The 23271-nt window shown below is 37.1% G+C and overlaps 1 protein-coding gene across 9 annotated transcripts in view; it reads left to right on the forward strand.

The window, feature by feature from the left end:
• The first annotated feature begins 774 nt into the window (after positions 1–774).
• The window catches only part of LOC139977731 (uncharacterized), a 40010-nt gene continuing 17513 nt past the window's right edge, over positions 775–23271 (forward strand). For 4 of the 9 annotated variants that reach the window (XM_071987276.1, XM_071987278.1, XM_071987281.1 and 1 more), the window contains exons 1-10: positions 781–1239; positions 2689–2761; positions 7399–8197; positions 13168–13438; positions 13911–14210; positions 14923–17012; positions 17730–17932; positions 19947–20023; positions 20748–20809; positions 22864–22924. In XM_071987276.1, the coding sequence (XP_071843377.1) occupies positions 2730–2761; positions 7399–8197; positions 13168–13438; positions 13911–14210; positions 14923–17012; positions 17730–17932; positions 19947–20023; positions 20748–20809; positions 22864–22924 (3895 nt within the window). In that variant the 5' untranslated portion in view covers positions 781–1239; positions 2689–2729. Of the gene's footprint in view, positions 1240–2688; positions 2762–7398; positions 8198–13167; positions 13439–13910; positions 14211–14922; positions 17013–17729; positions 17933–19946; positions 20024–20747; positions 20810–22863; positions 22925–23271 lie in introns of all 9 variants that reach the window. The other 5 variants (XM_071987283.1, XM_071987282.1, XM_071987275.1 and 2 more) reach the window with 3 other exon arrangements.

The raw sequence follows: 23271 nt of genomic DNA on the forward strand, positions 1-23271 counted from the left end.
CGCGTAGCGAGGAATTTGCCAAGGGAGGGGCGAAGCCTGTAGGCAAATTATCTAAGCGTAGCGCCACCATAGGTTGGCGCGAAGCGTACAAGCAAATTTTGGCCGAAAATGTCTCCCGGATCGCTGGAAATGACACTTCCCAGGCCTTGTAAGTTGCCTCTAAGCACTTTCTATTTTGAAATTACTTAGCGATATCATTTAAAAAAATGCTGAATGGGGGGGGGGCGGGCGGTCGCCCACATCCCAAAATGCGTCATGTTCCCCGACGACACGGTCGAGTTCGAGACCAGCCACAGTTGGTTTCATAGCACAATTCTACACACGCGTTATGATAGACCATATATAGTATATATATAGATCATTAGTGAGAGAGGAAAATGGAAACGTCAAAACGTGGAGTTGTCGGTGTAAGGGGTAGGGTGAGTCACACTTTTACGAAATCATTGATCCGTCACTGGCTACCCTTCAGCGCTGTAATGATGTCACTGTTCTTCTTTCTCTTCCCGGTGTCTTCGCGTTTTGCTTTTACTCCCTCTTTTTCTCCTTTTTCTCTCTTTCTTCTTTTTCTTTTCCCTTCCTTCCTCTCCTCCTCCTCTTTTTTCCCCTCTTTTTTCCTTTTTTCTTCTCTTTTTTTCTCTTCTCTTTTTCTTACCCGGGGGGCGCGCGCCCCCAACGCCCCCCCCTGGATACGCACCTGGTATGGTCATTGTAATACAATGTAGCTGGTGATATATCCGTCGTGTGACTACACGATGAATATCATATATCCAGTTTACTGTGAAACGTACTATTAGAGAGTAGAGAGTTAAGTTATACAGGAAGGAAAAACTACTTTAGATGACTTGATTATACATATCAGAAATGTTCTACTTTCGATTGAGTATGTGTACGTGCATAGCACAAAAGACAATCAACCTTTGAACCGTGGAGCTCAATGCACAGTCGCGTACGTGTCGTGTAACAGTGGGCGTTGTTTATCAGTCACGCGATCAGTATTGATATGTACAGAGCTGTTCAGTGTAATAATCTGCTTTCATATTGCCACTCTCACAACTCATTTCTATTTATCGTATTTCAATAACGTCATTATTTGGGGTAACTTCGTCCTCTTCGGGTTACATCAAGGTACTATTCGTGATCATTTTCAGCTCGGGTGTGTTTTAAGTTGACGAAGAAGGATTCAAAGGATCCTTGATTCACACGGCAACATCACACAAGTGGATTAGAGCGGCTTTCAATGTAAGTGTTACCCTTTCTGTGTGTATTACAGCAGTACACAGTTATAAGTATTATATATGTCAATGGCTGTGGTTTAGAAGGTAGCGTTATGGGGTACTCCGGTAGCGGGTGTACTGTGACACATAAGTTTAACGAGACAGGTAGTCTATCGTGTTCATTAACAGAGACCACTATCTTAATACACTGCTTCTAACGCTAGATATAGTCAGGCGCGTAGCCAGGAATTTGCCAAGGGAGGGGCGAAACTGTAGATTCGGCATTGATGCCTCCCAGATCGCTGGAAATGGCACTTCCCATGCCTTGTAAGTTGCATCTTAGCATTTTCTCTGTTGAAAATACTAGCGATATCATAAAAACATTAAAAATTTTCTTTAAAAATATGCTCAGGGGGGGGCAGCTGCCCCCTTCGCCCCCACCCCCTTGGCTACGCGCCTGGATATAGTTATTTCAATGTATACCCTTTACCTATAAACCTTTTCTACTACAGGAAGTGTAGGTTAAAAACTTCCTGCTCATTCTAAGTAATATGTGTTTCATAATGGCAGATGATCTTGACAAGCTATTACAGTCCTGATATATAATGTTAACTAACATTATTAAATTTCATAAATTGTTTACTTATTTATTGTATTGTTTTCGTACATTGCGCATGGAGAAACACAAACAATAATACTATTGTCAGATACGTTCATCAAATTTTGTGATGAATTAAGATTTCCGGTGATTATTTTAGACAATGAACTTCAGTTCAGCTATGGGAATATTCTTTGACTGGATTGATATTAGTATATCAGGTTTAAGCGTGAAGTTATTATAGCGTTATTACTGTAGCTTACATATCACTCCATAATAAAACATTCACTCCTAGTGAGTGGTCAAACTCGATTCAGATGAAAAACTGTAGACTCCTCTTGATGCTCTTGCAGTGTAGACCTATTGTCAACTCGTAAAATACTTACTTCATTATTGGAAATTTTAATGAGAGAACTAACATGTTTGGGATCAATATTTCTTACTGTTACACTATTTTGTTTATGTACATCACACTTGGTATTTATCATATCATTTGAATCTGTATTTGAGGTACATGTACAAAAAGGATATTTGTACTAAATATAATGTAATTTGACTGTACTTAGTACAACACATTAATTCTTCCAAAGATTCAATCACTTCTGGGACGCACTTATGTTATGTATATTTTTCGACATCAATGAAACCTTGTATTCAAATTATGTGTTCCGAAAGTAGCCTATTGAACATGTCTACATAGAACAAACAACGCTGTGCGTATCTTAGACATATTTATATATATATATATATATAGTTTTCAAATCAGTATATGTTGGAGGTGCAATACTGCTTACTTATACGAAAGACAGAAACATTTTGCACTTGTGTTATATGATTAGTATGAACCTTTAATTAAGTACTATTATTTCGGTTTAGTTGAGCAGGATCGTGCGAAGTTTTGAGATATCTGTCAGAAGATGGAAGTTTGGAAGCAGCCCGCCATCACACCGTAAGTAATACCCTCTCTAGTAACCCGCCTTAATCAATTGCCTCTAATGTGACCCTCCTCCCACTTTACCGTATTAAGTCCCCCATCTGTTTAGACTGAAGGTTACACCCATCTCCTACTTAACAATGCTTTATTCTAATATGTCATAAATATATCCATGGGTTCCTTTCAGCGATGCTACGGTTAATTTCTTCCTCGGTTCTTTTTTCATTAAATTGGCGGAGGCATAAGGAATTTGTTTTATGGTGATGTCGTTATTTGTGCGGGTGCGTCTGTATGTACGCGACACTGTGTTTGTAAACACAATAACTCAAAAAGTATATGATGGCCTAAGTTAATGCATTGTATATGGATTTGTCTTTAAGTTAGTAGAGGAACCCAATTGATATTGGTGGATGCAAATAGACATACGACGTCAACTGATGTCAAGGTCTGAAAACTTTATAAACAAGATAACGTTAAACTTCTAGCCTTAAGCCAAGTTCGGATGGACTTAATACTTGGTGTGTGTAATTACTTTAATGAGGACAATAATTGCTTGTTTCATGTGGAGATTAAAGATCACCCGAGTTCAACACAGGTTCAACACAGGTCTGTAAACCTTGTAAAAACTCTAAATTAAAGTTTAGATGAAATTCATACGTCGTGAATCCATCTAAGCTAGTTCAAAAAACTTATTATGTTGTAATGAAGTCCGAAAATTAAAACTTTCTAATAACAATAATAATAATAATAACACATAATCTTTATATAAACATAACTCCAAGCTTAAAACATACGTTGTAAGACATTTTACCGTAGTGAGTACAAAGAAAGCATTTTGTTATGTTCGTGTCAAAGCTCATGTGAGGTCAATAGTGGTCAAAGTCTGATATATGTTGTTGTGACAGTGCCACAACTATTGAAACTTGAATGGGCTGAATGTGTGGTATAGAGATCCATATTAGTGAGTGCAAGAATCATTATGTATTTATAGTGGAGGTCAAAGATCGTTTAAGGTTAACAGTGACGGAAGTCTGAGAATCATGTAAACACCATAACTCCAGAGGTGCAACTTAAATGAACTTCATAATTTGTAGTGCATTCACCTGGGTCAGTACAAATATATTGCTTTTTATGAGGTCAGAGGTCATTCTATATAAGACGTCAACGTCACTGATACATTCAGGTCTCACCCGTGTGTAGAAACAAGCAGGTATGCTTAGCACACAGACCTATAAATATAGTATTACTCACTGATGAAATCTCAGTATTCATTAATGCGGCCGTAAATCTAATTTTAAATTCTTCATCTCTCTTCATAATGAAGCAAGAGGGTTGCGCTCTCGTATTTGAGGCTGTGGAATATAATACTAGAAATAATGAGGAGAAATGCGGAATTTATATATTTTGATATTTAAAGGGAAGTCTTATAGTTGGTGTGTATTAGGTTGTTTTGTTGAGATACATTTCATAGTAAAAGGCAGTGCGTTTGCAGATAAATGTAAACAACCGTTACTTGTTAGTTATACATGTTGCATTGGCGGCAACTAGTTCGTTTTCATAGCATCGTTTCCCGACAGCAAATAGTCTTCAAGGAAACCTCACGATAGAGCAGAATATCAAACAACATTAACAAGTGACATTCAAAACCTGTCAATCAGAAGTTTGAAACTGAAACTAGAACGATTACACTGAAACTAGAACGATTATTCCGTTCTTAAATTTAGATTAAGAAGTAAATTAAACCGTTGTATATCCATGTCACAATAAACATAAGTGCTTTGACTGCTATATGGTGCAGACGGAATGGTGGTAACTGGAAACAAGCAGGAAAAAGTCAACTCTGAGGTAAACAAGTAGCTCCATCTATTGACGACGGACAAGACTTAGATACTGGCAGCTTTGTTTAAATTCACTAGCTTAGACAGAGAAATGGCTAAGGGGCGTGGCATACGGTGAATCACATGTTAATTTAACGCCCCCCTCTGTTTTTGCGAGCGATTTATAGGCGTCTGCAGAAAATATCTGAGCGGTCAAACAAACATCGGGATCTCGATAACTGGTTCATTGATTTACATTAAAAGAATCATAATGTTAACTGCTTAATCGTCAAATATATTCGAAGGGGCCCGGTGGGGTTTAGAGGGCCAAGCCCTCAGACATTGAAGTGTTTTGAAATATTTAAGTGGCGTATAGCAAGGAGCAACAGCCCCCCCACAGCCCCCCCCCCTCCCCTCCAAATCGCTTTACTTACCATTTTGGTGGGTGTACGAAGAGACGTAAGAAAGTGAATTTTTTTTTTTTAAACGTTGTCTTTGGCGGATGGGTGCAAGGTTATTTATTTTCGTTGGGATCCGCCTTACCAGAATATTTACGCCGCGGTGTTATTTCTTTTCAAGAGGACCATTCCTCGGGATGTGTTTTTAGCCCTGGTGTGCTGGATCTGTGGAGGTTTGGATATTCTTGTTCTCGAATAACGCTTTGAAACACACTCACATATTACTTTTCAGAGAGATTTTGCTTTATATCACTGGAATTTTTTTAAAGCCCTGGTGGGGGGGGGGTGACGAATTCACCGGAAGCTGTTAAAGTGTGAGAAATTCCTTCGCAAAGACTTGGAAGCATAATAATAAATGTGAGAGAAATGAAGTACTTTTACATTAAGGGTACAAATAAATAAGTGGTTTCATTTCATTGTAATCCCGATTGGATATTCGTGAACACAATCAAGTGCTGAAATACTAACTAAGAGACAAACCGCACCGCTCCAACATCCCTCAAGGGGTGTAAAACCAGCCTGAAGTAGGTGTGATTGCCCCACCGCTCCCCTTGATTGATTGAATGTATGCTCCGTGTGATCCTTGTAGACTAGAGTTTCCGTTCAAACATTAATGTATCATTTTACTTTTATTATTGATCTTATTGAATAGATGTCATACGGATAAAAGCCAGGTTTATCTATGAATGATTAGCCAGGTTTATTATTAACGTACCATTAATGTAGTTTGTCGTATAAATGAGGTATTTGTATGATTTGATTTGATTAGTGAACAATGAAGAGCTGTAGATATTTCAAACGAAAGTATAATTTAGCTATAGGCATTTCTCATGCCATATACATTATACAACCACTATATGTCTTTGAAATATCCATATTATGTTGAACCAGAGGAACTTTACGCATGATCCCTTCCATAAATCTATCTTTTGTGGTTCGCATTTCGGGTTTGGAGCTCAGAGAACAGATTAACGCCGTACACGGGCAATATCATAAATTTTGGTAATTCACTACAATACTGCATAATATTTGAAATTCCCTTCTGTATGTGCTTCTTTGTGAAGGATGTAAGCGTAGGAAAGGGGTCCTTTTGTTCATGGAAATGAGCTTTGTATATGATATGTCCTTACAATTAAGCCTGTCTTTGATAAGAAGATGACGTCCCCTAATGCGAAAAGCACATTGCGGCCGCTTTGTAGAGTGTAAAACTTTATTTCATAATGAATTGTGGAAGCCCGCCATCTATTTTTACATTTTCGCTTTATTTACATTGGTATAGCGCCATCGATTTAAAAACTTTCGCCCCGTTGTGTATGTTTGCAAAATTGTGCAGAGGTCCTGGATCAGTTCTTTTCTGTTAGGTGTTGTACTTCTGATAGTTGGCCAAGAGACAAGTATCTTCCCACCCGAAATTAATTAATTAAAGGACTCTCTCAACAGAGGAAGAAGGATCAGTAGGGCGATATTGCTATGCATGCTGCAGACAACTGCAAGCTTTTTGGAGAATTAAGGTCCTTAAAGGTCGGTGTAGTCAGTATATGCATGCCCCAAATTACAGCACGCTAAAATTGCTAGAAGTATTCAAAATATACTTTCCTTCAGGTTTTTACTCTCAAAATTGTTCTCATACATTTTTAAGGAACACACAAGATGACTGAAAATCCGAGTGAGGAAAACTTCCTTGGTTGAAATTAAAACAGTGTAAGAATTTTGACCAAAGGTGACCGGCATATTTGAATATAGGCCTATAACATATTTGGGGTCAACAGCTAGTATATAAATTAATTGTTTTACTTTTTTTACGTTCTTTTCTTAATTTGCACGGGAGGGGTCAGCCAGCTGAGAATATAATAAACATAATCACCAGCGGCTATATATTTCTAGCTTCTGAGTAACCTATTTAAGCCCTCGCGCCTCATTGATCCACAATTATTTTTTTACTTAATTTTTAAACTAAGAAATCACAGCATATTGTTCACCCGTGATACGGGTGCTCAACGAAAGCCCGTTTTACGGGCCAGTCGCTTATTATACTGTATGTCCTATGACTGAGTATGAATTGATACACTCAATCGTGTAAACAGCTGTAGTATACTCCATATCCCAAAGCTCGTGTTTACAGCGAAATTCCTCTCAACATGTTCGCAAATATACTCGATCCGTTAGTTAATTGTTTTGTTGTTTGTTTATTTCCTTATTTATTTGTTTATTATTTGGTATTGGGGGAGGCTGCTTCAGCTTCCGATATTTTCTTGTTTTTATAATGAACACATTTCCAGCTCCTATATGCATAGTGTCTGACAACATTCTCCGTTACCATGGATACGGCCTTGTAAACTTGACCTAATATTGTACTTTTTTGCCTTGTATATAATAGAGTTCATCGTACACAGTTGCCCAGGTTTACCGGTGAAGGCGACTATCTGTGCGATATGACGGTGGATTCTACCAAAGTTGCTATTAGCGGTTACAACGAAGACACACGGACATCATTCATAGACCTGTTTGCATTAAATATTCCTGATTCTTCGTCGCCATTTATAACTCGGTTTTATTCTAAAGAATTTAAGAATCATTCAAGATGGCGGCCTCGTCATGTTTCATTCTTGGATGATTCTCGTATAGTCACTGTGTGTGATGATCAGTTGGATGTCTTCGATATCAAGACAGACGACATACCCACACACAGTGATCAGTTACGCGATGGAGAAGCCAAGTGTATGACTGTCAGAGAGGGGGAGATATTTATTGGTTTGTCTTCTGACGAGGTGATTGTGTTTGATTTTAGTTTAAATAAAATCAAGACAATCACCTTTGAAGGATTAGGAGGTGATTATCCTGTAGATATAACAGTTTATGGAGATAATCTGTTTATATCTACAAACAAGTTTAGAGCCATTAGATACAACATGGAGGGAGTGATGTTACATGAATACAACACACCAGACTACTCATATACACGCAGTATCACTGTAAGCAGTGAGTTTGGTCTGGTGTTTGTATCATGTTGGCTCCATGCTGCTGCTGCTGTTGTTGTTTTCTCTCTCTCTGAGAATCATAAATTGTTTACTTTCCGAGTTATTGATGCGACGTTGCCTAGAATCACGATAAACGATGTAAACAGGTTTATGTTAACAGCAACAGCAAGACGAGGAACACTGAGAGTATACAGCACAGTAAGTACAGTAGGATAGTGTAAACAAGTAAACATAGGAATTTTATTTAACATCTAGAATAATGAAAATAGGCTAGAAAAACTACCAAGTTAGGTATCAGTGACTGCGAACATTTCTGTAGATTACGTTTATTTGTACTGTTTTTGCGAGTCTTGGAAATAATATGAAATTTGGGACTAAAATTTTAATAGGATTGAAGCAGCAAAACCTCTTAGAGCAACACATACATACAGTACAGTGTAAATTAATTCCAAAATCCTCTGAAATTTCTTGCGTTATAAAGAACTGTGTAGACCTCCAATAGAAACATATTTGGGCTCGGTGCATACGAACATCTCCTAAGAGCACACTTATTGCTATTTTGTGGCAATATCAATAAATTTAGAGGGAAAATGAGAAGAAAATTGTAATAGGATTAAAGTAGCAAAACCTCTCATAGCAATTACATACATACAGCACAGGGCGAATAATTGTCAAAATCCTCTGAAAGTTCTTGCATTATAAAAAACTGTATAGACCTCCAATAGAAACATATTTGGGTTCGGTGCATACGAACATCTCCTAAGAGCACACTTATCGCTGTTTTAAGGCAATAGGAATGAATTTAGAGCGAAAAGAGAAGACAAATTGTGTAGGGTTAAAGTAACAAAACCTCTCATTGCAACACATACATACAGTACAGGGCGAATAATTGTCAAAATCCTCTGAAAGTTCTTGCATTATAAAAAACTGTATAGACCTCCAATAGAAACATATTTGGGTTCGGTGCATACGAACATCTCCTAAGAGCACACTTATCGCTGTTTTAAGGCAATAGGAATGAATTTAGAGCGAAAAGAGAAGACAAATTGTGTAGGGTTAAAGTAACAAAACCTCTCATTGCAACACATACATACAGTACAGGGCGAATAATTGTCAAAATCCTCTGAAATTTCTTGCATTATAAAAAACTGTATAGACCTCCAATAGAAACATATTTGGGTTCGGTGCATACGAACATCTCCTAAGAGCACACTTATCGCTGTTTTAAGGCAATAGGAATGAATTTAGAGCGAAAAGAGAAGACAAATTGTGTAGGGTTAAAGTAACAAAACCTCTCATTGCAACACATACATACAGTACAGGGCGAATAATTGTCAAAATCCTCTGAAATTTCTTGCATTATAAAAAACTGTATAGACCTCCAATAGAAACATATTTGGGTTTGGTGCATACGAACATCTCCTAAGAGCACACTTATTGCTATTTTGTGGCAATATGAATAAATTTAGAGGAAAATGAGAAGAAATTTTTAATAGTATTGAAGTAGCAAAACCTCTCAATAGCAACACATACATTCAGTACAGGGCAAATAATTGTCAAAATCCTCTGAAATTTCTTGCATTATAAAAAACTGTATAGACCTCCAATAGAAACATATATGAGTTCTGTGCATACAAACATCTCCTAAGAGCACACTTATGGCAATTTTTTGGCAATATCAATCAATTTAGGGAAAAATGAGAAGAAAAATGTTAATAGGATTGAAGTAGCAAAACCTCTCATAGCAATTACATACATACAGCACAGGGCGAATAATTGTCAAAATCCTCTGAAATTTCTTTTATTATATAAACTGTGTAGACCCTTAATACAGTTCTGTTACTAGGATTTAAACAGTCTTGAAACTCGCTCAGAAAAACTAATGTCCCTGCAGTCCATGCCCTTTAAAATACCCGTACATGAACACACAATACTTATAATGACTCCTGACAAGACATTGGCTTGTGCTCAACAGAAGCCCATAGTTATAGGTCAAGAAAGAAAAATCAAATTCATGATGAATTTTGTAGCTACTTAACAGCAACAAAACTGTCAAGTTCGGGAGCGGGAAATTTTTCAGTAAACTCTAACGGGGAAATCCCTCATCTAGTAATAATAACAAAAACAAGTAGCACTCTAACCACTTCGGCCATTTGCAACTTCTGACTTAGACAACAGGTTGCCATGGCAACAAGCACCTTTGTTTAGGCTGCATGTAAATAAGCAACCCCTTGGACTAAAAGTAGGCTACAAAGCAGAGACTATATCACATAGAATATCAGCTTTATCTGGTCTGATGGAATCTGTACCAATTAGGAGTGACTATTAGGGCTGCTAATACTTGCTAACATTTTAACAAAACCTTAATAGAGCCTCAGTCCTATCTACTTAAGTATATTGCTACAAATCTTTCAACCCAGAAGTTGATGGAATGTTCAGCAAATCCTGTCACCATGGCAACTAGTAAAAGTGTAGCATTGCATCATGGGATCTAAACATAGCTCGAATAGGCGACACTTATACCAACTGAAAAATAAATTTGAGTGCATTAGAGTGACGGGTAATGCTTGACATAATCACAGCAATACATTATAAAACTAATAAATATCCCAATGTGGGTTCTCGTTGGACCAATAACCTGAAGCACTTTCAATTCTCTCACATTAATTCAATGTAGGTTAGGACTTAACCATACACACATTATTGCTGAGGGCATATAAGTGCCATAATAACCCTGTAAACAGCTATTAAACAATGTTCAGTTAAAAATGATACAGAATTTGCACACATTACAATAGTAATTACTGTACCTGTAGACTCACTATAGCTGTTACTGGTATTAAGTCCTAAATAATAAATACATTATTTGTGCATTCTGCCATCATAGGAGATCAATGTACTAATTAATTCCAAATTACACTTAATAAGGGCTGCTACTCTGTACGCACAATGAAACTGACTAGGCTCCTGAGGTGTTTGGGGCAAAGTTAAAAGATGAACTCTTCACCTGTATTGAAATTAATGTAACTAATTTCTAACTGTCTTATAGCTTGTCTCTAATGCAGATGCATGACAGCTTGGAGTGTCTTGATGAATGGTAGAGTTGCTTGCAAACTTAAGTGTTTTTGGTTCCTTGCTTTTTATGCATTCAACTTGGTGTGTGTGTGTGTGTGTGTATGTGTGTGTGTGCGTTTGTTTTGCCATCTGACCGAGGACTTGAACGAAAGAATTTCAGGTCCTCGGTTGTGATTTCTAAAGAATCACCACGTCCTGGGAAGAATTCTATTGTATGGGGTATTGTTAAGGTTAGGGTACGTGGATTTGAACAATGGAAAATACAATGGGGTCCTTGGTCTGAATGTAATACAAACACGTGGATGTGTCGCTTGGCTTGTGTACACGATATCTCAATAAGGAAATGATGTATCATGATCAAATTTGGTGGGTGGATAGCCCATAGTAAGAGAAAATCCCTATTGTTTTTGGTGCCTGCAAAGGTCAGTTAGATGCCAAAAACCAATATATTAAAAACAGCAAGAACTCCCATTGAGAGGTTCTGACATGGTTGCTATTTTGGGAGTAGTTGTGAATGGGGTAAGGGATTGTTTCCACGGTCAAGTAATTGAAGGTCAACAAAGGTCAATTAGGGGTCAAAAACTAGTATTTTAGCAATAACTTGAGAACAAAATGTCCGTTAAGGTTGGGTGTTATGCTATTGTAATCCATTAGTCGACCCGCATCTAGGTGACCTTTGACCTCAGTTTGACCTCCGGTGACCTTTATCAGTTTCTTTGGTTATTCAAATTTTCGTGGCCATAATCGGATCTCAAAGGTACCTTCCGATCAAAATTGTCCTTGGTTGACCTCTGTGCGACCTTTGTGTGCGAAGTTATCAGAGGTCAAGTTTTTTTTTCTAATAAGTTCATGGCTTTCTGGTCACTTCGCCCAACAACCATTTCGCCCAACTGCCATTTCGCCCAACACGCCTGGTCATTTCGGCCAACCAGCCTGGTCATTTCGCCCAACCTTGTTGGTCATTTCGCCCAACCATTTTTTTTACTAATATTCAGTTAAAATAATATTACTTTTTCTATTTCACTAGTTCAATTTGATTTATTTTGGGTTATGTTACTTCGTGGTAGGTAAATAAAGTGAGGTCCGCTCGATATCGATAGGAGTCTAAGCAGTTATTTCGGGTATAATGGGAGGATTACATTACTTTAGGCTGTTACGCATACAACAGAAGTTATTTTATTACACAAACAAAGGGGAATCGGTGTGGAATAATATCACCTTTTCTATTTTACTAGTTCAATTTGGTTCATTAATCCATAGAGCTCTGTTCTACTTGATGACTTCGGTCAAGCGTTTATCAAGTCCGCCAGGCATTAATCAAGGTATTGTTCACAGCAGTTAGGCATTTATCTAGTTCTACATACAGTAGTGTTAATTTAATGTTATACAAACAAAGGGGAATAGGTCTCCATAAAAACCTATAAAACCTAACCCCTGAAACACTGATCAATCCTACCAACTAACAATTCCCGAACTTTTCCTTATCAAATTAAAAAAATATATATAATATATCAATGTAACCATATATATACAGTATGTAATCACATATGTGATCAATTTAACCACGACTTCAAGTTTCCTTAATATTCGGTTTGTATCCCGTAACGTTAGCAATTCCCGAACGTGTCTTTACTAAAGTATCATATTTAATCAAGGTTGGGCGAAATGACCAGGCCGGTTGGGCGAAATGACCAGGCTGGTTGGGCGAAATGAGCAGGCTGGTTGGGCGAAATGGTAAGGTTGGGCGAAATGGCAGCTGGGCGAAATGGTTGTTGGGCGAAGTGATCTGCTTCCAGTTCATGTATATCAACTTGTATCAAGTGATCCCATTAAGCCGATCAGAGGTCAATACCTACAGTAGCTGCTTTGACTTCATTTAGTATGTTGATCTTCTGTGCGAGTAACCAGAATCTTACTCTCTTATGTGGAGTTCAAGAGAAGCTCCAGTCTCAGATGAGCTGTTGGTTACATCTCAAACATCACGTTTCAGAAATATTCTGACCAAGGCTAGTCTAAAATGAAAGTTATTGGTGTGATAAGTTGGCAAAGAATAACTAACTCATTGGATTGATTGTTGTTTCTCTCTTCCATAGGCATCCATCTTCACCTTCAGCCATCTCAAAGAAGAACTTTCTTCAAAGCTTACCCAAACTGACTGTGGGAATTTAGGCCACTACTTTTCACTACCACCCGATCAAGTGAAGACCATTATTACAAGTCCCTTGTACTCCAAGAACTTTCTGCTTGCCCTTGAAGAGAGAGGATACATACACCCTTCAAATGTGAATCGATTAACTGATGCACTCACTGAGCTGAAGATCAACCATACTCACTTATTAACAGAGACGTACATGAAGCTGAGAGGTAGGCCCCTAATCACTAGCTCTCTTGTATCGTTTTTTGCCTCACCATTTGTACTTGCAAAATGCACTTACTTAAAAAGCCCTACCCCTTCCCCAACTTGCCCAATCACCCTCCCCCTTCCCCACCCCCAGCCCCCAGAAAGATCCTACTTGAAGTATTGATACAAAACACAGGTGGTGATTTATTCTAGATGCTGGCAACCAAAATGTGCACACCAAAACATAGTCCCACCCCCACCCCCAGAAAGATCCCAATTGAAGTATTGATACAAAACACAGGTGGTGATTTATTCTAGATGCTGGCAACCAAAATGTGCACACCAAAACATAGTACATATGTAAATTTTTACAAGTGAGCAAAAGTCACCCTGTGCCATGATGTGGATTATGCATTTATCAGTGTGCCTGTACGTGTCTGTGGATATTTAACAAAACTGGAAACTTAATTTAATGTTTTACCTTAATCATTTCAGATCAAGAGACTGAATACGGTAAATTCCTCGCCGGCCTCTCTGCTCATTTGACATTTTCCATAACAGTGAAACTGTGTGATAACTTTGAAGTTACTGATAAGAACAAGAACACAGTTATCTCCAGTCAGAATCCAGGACTCTCCTTCCTCCTGACAATTGATGAGATGGGTATCATTAATCCTTCTGATGTCAGCAAATTAGAGACTCCTTTAGAGGAATATCATCTTCTTCAGGCAGTAGCTAAGATACACGAATACCAGTCCTTGGCACTTTCTGACAAAACAAAGGCACAAGATGAAGGTATTGTAAATTCATGTGTATGTTACAAACTTGCAACTCACAGCTTCAACTCACAGCTTGACTACACCAACAGCTCCTTCTCCTGTAAAATTAAAGTTATGATATTAATCCTTTGGAAATGATTTAGTCGTGTCCCAGGAAGCTGCAGTTTGCAGTGTACTCAAATGACTTCACAGTTAAACAATGCTCCTAATTATGGAGGAGTCCTACTTGATCAGTGACAAATAAATAAAGAATTTATAAATAAATATTACATATTATTAATATTTAAATATTTTTTAAATATTTTTATTAATATTTAAAATTTTATATATATATATATATATATAATATATATAAAACTAAATAAATAAATTCTTTCCATTTATGACAGCAATCATTGTATATTATGATATGTTGTTTCAAGTCTGGATGTATGACACTATATTTTAACACTGCTGTTTGTATTACTGAGTAATTTTAAACTGACTGGCATGTTTGAGCAATGACAGTGTCTTAGTTTGTGTTGGGAGTGAGCTTCCTTTACATTTGAAGATTATACTACTGTACATTAGTTGTTAATAAATGTTACCAAAGATACAGTGTTACGAGATTGCCCAAACTATTGATATCAGTATGGTACATTTTTTTAAATATTCTGTCGTAAATTGTGAAACATTTTAACTTGTTTCAATAGAAATTGAACTGTGCTTTCTGTTTCCTTGTATTAAAGACAAAGAGAGCTTATTCCTGAAATGCTTACAACAGAAGATAAAGAGTTGGTTTGAAACCATGACTCCTGTCCCCTGGATGAAGTCTTGTCAATGGAAATCAAGTGATCTCTTTATAGCCAGCGGCTTAGTCTTAACATATTCTGGTTCAAAAATATCTAGCAGAGAAGTTGACCGAAAATGTAAGCTACACTACCTAGATATCTTTACTGATGAAAGACTAAAAGCAGAGACTCGAATCATTCTGGAAGGACAGCCAGGCTCCGGCAAGACAATGCTCTCCTCTCAGTTGGCCTATGACTGGTGTTGTGGAAAGCTTATGGATATCCCCATGGTCGTCTATCTGCCCTTGAAAATTGTTGATGACATGACAATTATTCAAGCTATCAACATGTTTTACATCCGTAAAGGCATTCCCATCACAGAAGAGGATATTGAGTCTATGCTTAACAGTGGTAAGAAGAAAGTCTACCTCATATTGGATGGGTTGGAAGAATACAATGGTGGAACCAAAGATGGAAGTCCCTCAGAGGTCATGAGAGTAATGACAAAGGAGAAACTGTCCAACTGCATTGTTATAATCACAGCTAGGACAGATTATGCCAAGCAACTACCTCCATGTCCAATGTTGAAGATAGGAAGCTTTGGTGAGGATGAGAGGGATGAATACATTGAAAAAGTCTACTCTGATGATGTCAAAAGGCAAGAAGAAGTAAAGGAATTGATTGATAATGTTCCATTTATTCTTGATCTTTGTAATGTTCCACTACTCTTTGTGCTGTTAGTACATAACATTGATAGATTAGGAAAGCTACAAGAGGGTCAGCTTGACAGGGTTACTCCTTTTGTGAAGGCCATTGTAGACATTCTGTGTTCTGTGAAGGATGAGGAAGACAACCAGAGTCATCTATCTAACCAGCAGCCGGAATCAGTTTGTGAAGAGGATGAGAGCAGTTCAGAGAGTGAAACATTTATCAAGCAGGAGGAATATGAAGTAACTGGTGATAAGACTGCTCCTGAGTGGGAGTCTGAGGCACAATCATCTGGTCACCACACACATGATTTCAAACGGAAGAAACATGCTCCCAATAAGTTTGATCCTGATTCTTTTGCATATCATGGATGGGAAGATGTTTCATTTGTTTCATCAGATTCGGAAAAGGATGAAGAAAGTACATCTGACACTGAAGAGACCTCTGGGTCACTTCTGGAATATACTAGTGAAGAATATGAGAGCAATTCAGAGGGTGAAGCTTCAATGGACTCCCAAGATACATGTATTACATTGGAGGAACTTGCATTTAATGGCCTCTGTAAAGGAAACCAGCAATTGTTTTGGCAGAAAGACTTTGTGGATAGAAGTGTCACTAATAGCAAAGCATGGATAGATTCTGGGATACTTGTTGTTGAGGAAGGACCTCCATTTTATTCCCCTGATAGAAATCTTCAGACTAACTCAGGCAGTGGAACTCCCCAGACTGATTCCATCAGTGATGAGTCACTGAACACATCTAATGTTACTTCAGAGATAAAGAGAGGGGCATCTCCTGATCCTGATCTCTCAGCATCTGTCAATCAATCAGAGAGAAAACCAACATTGGAATCGCAAGAGAAGAAAGCAAAACCTTTACAGGAAGGAAAAGCTGCAAAATATGTCTCTTTACAGGTCAAATTCCTTCATAAGTTAATCCAAGAGTGGTTTGCAGCACAGTATTTAGCTCTCCTCTTCTGGGGTCACAAATCAACTGAACAACATTACAAGTATCAATTGTTCAGAGAACACCTGGCTAACATAGACCCAGCTGATCTCCATTATGTCTTGCGCTTCACTTGTCACATCTGTCCTCCCAGCTTTCATTTCATTGCCAGTTTTCTAATGAGAGACTTTAAAACAGGAGATGGTGAGATTCCCGATTACATCATCAACTGCATCTGTCTCTGTTTTGCTGAGTATGATGGTAACAAAGGACACAAGGTCAAGGACATTGTCACAGAGATCTGTAGAAGAGAATCCGTCAACTTCAGCTCTGGAGATAGTCGACTGCTGCTGAGGTCAAAGGTTTCTATGCTCACCTTTGCTTCAAGATCAAAGGTAAAGTGTGAATACAACTTTCTTAGCTCAAATACACAGCAAACCTCTTTTTATATCCCGATATCTGTGATACATAATCTGAAGTGTGCATGAATACAACGTTCAAACTTTCCAGTGTCGAGTACAGCATCAATCTGTAGGATACAAAATGAAAGGTGTATATTTTCACCAATTTGTGCTAAAACGTAAATAAATCTAGTATGTTGAGATATTGATGATGTTAGTTTATTTATATATGTTACCTCTTGAAATGTAGCTCTCAATCCAGAGAACAAATTTGATCTTTAGTACAAGATCGACCTAATGTACTCATTCTGGTTATATCAGACTAAAATATGAATTGATCATTCCGGTATTATACAGTGGCAGATCATTCTGGGATGTGTGAATCATTTTCAATACAACATTATCATTGCTGAACCATCTATTTAATTTACAAGATCAGTGTATCGAAAAGTACACATTTCGTCAATGGTATTAAAGAAAGGTTGGCTATTAATCAATCCTTAGTGTTGCTTTAGGATATTTTGATGGATGTGACAACTTATAGCTGATTTTATGCACTACATGACACATATTACAATTTCATATCTTCAATAACACACAAAACTAATCGTAATGTCTCTCTTCAGGTTTCTAGGTTGATGTTTTCCACTTGTTATTGTTGGGTACTGATTTCAGGTTGACATACTACAATATCTGTGAATTATTCTCCAGATTCCAATCAAATGTCTGAAGCTTTCAGATGTTGTGGAAAAAATTACAGAGAAAGCCCTGATCTTGAAGGCTGATGTCTCGCTGGGAGTTTTGAATACCCTGAGGGCTATTGAAGTGAATCGGTGGGACCAGAAGCTGATTGAACAAGATTATGCAGATCTCATTAAATTCATTATCAACAATGAAAAGGTTGAAGTAGCACGGTGAGGACTTATTCAAAGTTGGCAAACCAAACTAAAGTTTTCGTTCTATGTGACATTGAAAATAATGATGTATTGGAATGTGTGATTTATAGAGCTAATAGAAGAACATTCAGCAGAAATATCTCCAAGCATTTGATATCTATGAACAATGGGGAACCATGTAAAATGTTTGGCTTTCTCACTGCATCATTACTTTTTCTGACAGTCTGCTACATCGAGATTACATAGTCATAATTTACTCCACTCCTTGCTTACCTGTCTCCCCACAAGCTTAGCTCATTCTCATTCGATAATGTCTAGGGTGAACTGGTAATCTTTTTAGCAATGTACACCTTCTGTGACCAGTGCTATTGGTCAAAGTCAATCCTTCTCTTCCACACATGCTGCCTAGAAGTGTTATCATGGACAAAGCATCATTTGTCTTTTTGATCTGCATATTATTGGTTCCTTGCTATTAAGCAAAGGAACCTATGTATTCAGGTTGGCTTGTGTGTGTGTGTGTGTGTGTCGCTTTAGCTTGTATGCACGATAACTCAACAAGGGAATTACCGATCACTACCATACTTGGTGGGTGGGTAGCCCATAGTGACTAGATGAACCCTATTGATTTTGGTGCCGGCAAAGGTCACCATAGGTCAGTTAGATGCCTAAAACCAATATATTAAAAACAGCAATAACTCCCATTTACAAGGTCCGACATGGTTGATATTTTGGGAGTAGTTGTGAATGGGGTAAGGGATCGTTTCCAAACTTAACATTAATGTGATCGAAGGTCAACAAAGGTTAATTAATTATAAAAAACTAGTATTTTTGCGATAACTTAAGAGCGAAATGTCCGTTAGGGTTGGGAGTTGCTTCAATGTAATCCAATTGTCGACCCGCATCTTGGTGACCTTTGACCTCAATTTGACCTCTGGTGACCTTTACGTGTTTTGGGTATTTTTACAGTTTCGATGCTATTTTCAGATGTCAAAGGTACCTTCTGATCATAAATGTCAATAGGTTGACCCCTGTGTGTGCTGCAATTGATATCATGCATATTTATGAGGGGGGGCTTAGCAATATTTCGTTATGAAAAGGTTGTATGCACGATAACTCAACAAGGGAATGACCAATCATTATCATACTTGGTGGGTGGGTGGCCCATAGTGAGTAGATGAACCCTGTTGATTTTGGTGCTCATATCATGAATATTAATGAGGTCGTGGGGACAAACGTGAAATACTCCAAATTGCAATTACTTGGCTACTATTACTAGTTGGAATTTCGTCAAACTTGGTATGATGATAATGGTAGATAGTCTTCACACACTGATGTGTGTTGCAATTGATATCAGGGCTTAGCATTACTTTGGCAACAAAAGTTTGTGTGCATAAATTGCTGTTGTTGTATTAGGGCTTTGTTAGAAATTTCCCTGTGAATGGAACTAATGAACAGCAGCAAGGAACCATGAAATGTTTTCATTCTGGTTAAGTATCATTTTATCAGGATTTTTTTGGTCTTCAAATTTCTAGTAAAAGCTCTACTCTTAAATGGTAAGTTCTCAACTGCTCTCACTATCATGAGAGCTCATTAGATATCTGGGTTCACCAGATCCAAAACTGAAAACAAGCCTACTCAACATTTATAATATCTGTAAAATGTAGAATAGATTGATAGGTGCCCCATACTTAACATGAGACTTCTACAGTAGATCAAAGGCCATTTGAGGTCACCAATGGTCAAAATATTAAAATCTTGTGTAAAAAGGTGATTCCAAGAGTTGGTATGTATGTATCTAGGGTGGGTGGGTGGGTGAGCATGGCTGGTGTCAATTCTCCCTTTACAAAATACAGTACTTATCATAATATATAATTGTAGAAAACTAAGCATTTTCCTGAAAAATTAAGGCCTAATCCCTCTACATAATTCTTTCTATGTTAATTTATCTAACAATTATATTTATTTCTTTTCTTAGAAAATTCAGCACAGTGGGAGATATTTTATCGTACATTTTACTCTTTTTTTTTCTTAGCTTACTATTACCAAGTCCACCGGTGGCTGTGAAAGATGAAAAAGTTCTAAGTAACTTACAATCCCGAAACATTTCAGGTAATGTACGTTTTATTTATGAATAACAAGAGCTTGGTGATTATATACAAAATATATTCCTCTGTATGTGATACAAGATCTTAGCCTGACATTTGTTTTAAGCTGTTTCATTCTAGTCCTGCTTCTGCATAGTGGTAAGAAACGTAGCTCTGTCCAGCATGTTGAAAAAATGTAACTTAAGGCTTTTAGCCCGCAAAATGGTACTAATTGAATCAACAGTTAAGCGAGATAGATTATGATAATAGCTTGGACAAGCTAAAATCAGAAAACTTCATTTCATACAGAATAGACATGTGATAACATTCATCACAAGGAAATAAGCACACTTCATGAAGACAGCAATTCAAGAAGACGTTACATTTGTTTTAGTGTGTGTGTGAGTGTGGAGCAGTAGAGTAGATTGAACATGATCAGCTGAGTAAAATAAATTACTACAGTGAAATGGATCATGATCAGTTATGGTTAACTACATTAGTGCTCTATTTGTTCAGGAGGGAGGAAATATTTTAGATTATATTACTGCAAAACGTTGTGGTAATCACTACATTGATCGTGATGCAATTTATATGATAAGAATTAGTGCCAATGTAACCTGTAACTTTGAAATGTTATTTTTATCCTCAAAACAGAGAAATGTGGCAACGAATACAAAAATGTGTTCAATAAAATATTCCATGTGAGAGTGGCTGAGAGTCTTATTGTTATCTATTTATACTCATTTCAGTTGAATGGATCATTGGAGCAAACTTAATTCACACATTAAATGTGACAACTGGAGAATGGATGGTGAGATGCATTATCTTGTATTTTTTTTTCAATTATTGTCTTTCAATTCAGATTGTGTTCTGACATTAGAAAACAAGTTTGTAAACACAATCTCGTAAGCACAATAATCACTGTCTTGTAAACACAATAACTCACCAAGCGTGTGGTCCACGAACTTCAAACTCTGTATGTTGATAACCGTTACAGAGCTCTCTGGGCTGTTTTAGTTTATTTACAATGTCAAATGTCATTTGAGTTCACCTTTGGACAAAATATGGAAACATTGTAAACAAACTTACTGGACATCAATAGCATTGATAAATGTCATACTAGGGTGTTAGGTGCTCCATAAAGCAGCTTTGGAAGAGGTCAAAGGTCAAGTGATGTCAACAGGAGGAAAACTCTGACAACGTAAACAAGCAGACTCAATTAATCTTGCTGACCAATCACATAGTTGGTATGTGGGTGCCCCTCAGTAAGTTCAAGGTTGCTTTAGTTATTGGGAAATTTCAATTGGGGTCAGTACATGTCAAATCTCAAATAATTGTAATTTTGAAAACTCCGAAAGTCAAAGGATAGCTTTGACGAACTTTACACGTGGTATGTGGCTCAACCATAATTAGTACTCAAATGTCACTCATGGTGACAATATTAGCTTCAAAAATAAACTTGGATGAACTTCACACTTGGTATTTGGAACCAGCCTATTAAGTATTAAAACTGTCTGTACACGGAAGTCAGTAAATATTCCGATAAACTGTAATCGTGGCATGGAATATCTAAGCCTCTTGGCTTCCTGGTTTATTCTTTAACAAAGTGCAAACAAGTATATGTGATTCTTGTGTGTTTGGGGTGTGTGAATGAGATATGTCTGCTAAAGCATTATCAAGCATCATTGAATTTTAAGCATTGCATCAAGATATCTCTGGGAAAGCTGTTGGCTGTTTTCATTATTGTGGTGGTCAGAGGTCATCTGAATCGTATATTTTAGTGGAAATCAAATGTCAATGGAGAACTGAAGAATACAAAATTTCAAACCAACCTTACTTATATATTGTAGCTAATGTAGCTATTGTATATTGTAGCTAATAATTGTAGCTTTGCTGAATATCATGCTTGGTTTATAGATATTCCTAGTGAATTCTTGGCTGTTTGTTATAGAATTAGGTAAAGAAAATTTAAGGTCACCATTGGCCAATATAATTTAGTGTCAGTGAATCTCATACTTGGTACAGTAGGTATGTACCCCTTCATGAATAATATCCTTGTAGTAGTTTTGGCAGGGATCATATGTCATTTTAATGTCAGCTATGGTCAAAATTTGAAAACTGTGTAAAAAATTACTCATGAAATTCACCATTGATGAGTGTAATACTTAGTACAGTATGTTGATACTCAATTATAGTGACTTTTTGGTTGCCACTCATTTTGTGATGAGGTACAATATTGTACATAGGTCTCAAATAATTTGGCACACTGTATACAGTAGTCAGAAGATGAAATATATATCAGAGAATTTATGCTCTTGTATTGGGGGACTTTAACAAGCTATGTCTTGTCACACATGTTATCTTTGCTGTCTGCAGTATTTTACCTAATTCTCTGCGATATACACTAGAGGTCCTTGTTAAGGAAAGTTGTAAACTATCCAAATATTTCACAATGAATTATATAATGCCATGAGCTTCCTTCTTTAATAACAGTTGTTGAAGAGCTAATGATGGATCTAATTGATTCTAAAGCTCAACAGGAAAATATCACTTATTATATAAAACATGTGACGTTTTAGCCAACATCAGAAAGCTGTTTGGTCTGGATTTTGGGTCATTGTGTTGTATATTGTAAGTTCTTTTAGTGATAAGTGATTATCAAGCTATTTTGATGTAATGGCAAATGGAGCTTGAATTTTGTGATATCCTAGTACAGATTTAATTTTATTGAGTTGACCTACATCAGCTACCTCATTAAATAAATAAAAATATGACAAGGCATCATTATGTAGTTTCTATCAGGTTTGTATGATTTTCCACCATTGGTATTTTTGTCTTTTCTTGTCTGATGAAATCTTCATTTAGATGGAATTTAGAATACCAGGGAGGATGTCAGCTACATCATCATCACTGAAACCAATCTCTGGTGAGTTTCTTGTATTAATAGGAACAATCCTTTAAGAACTTAAAATGTTTAATTAACGAGAATTTCTTTGTTGTTGTCAAAGAAATCCCTGTAACTCTAGAATAAGTGCTGAAGTACATACAATAGTCTGTAATCACACTTTAAGCTGGCATACATATTTAATTCTTCACTCATTACTGGATTTCTGCTGATGAGTGAAGGTACTTCATCCTCATTATTGTTATTGACGTTCTTTGCAACGTTCTTTGTACTACAAGCCCTTTCCTTTCATTACATTTTACTAACTGCACAATAATATATTTTTGTCTTTATTGACCAGTCTTGGAGCAAACTATGGAGGCTGACCT

Source organism: Apostichopus japonicus, chromosome 12 (assembly GCF_037975245.1).
Source record: "Apostichopus japonicus isolate 1M-3 chromosome 12, ASM3797524v1, whole genome shotgun sequence".
NCBI classification, from domain to species: Eukaryota; Metazoa; Echinodermata; class Holothuroidea; order Aspidochirotida; family Stichopodidae; genus Apostichopus; species Apostichopus japonicus.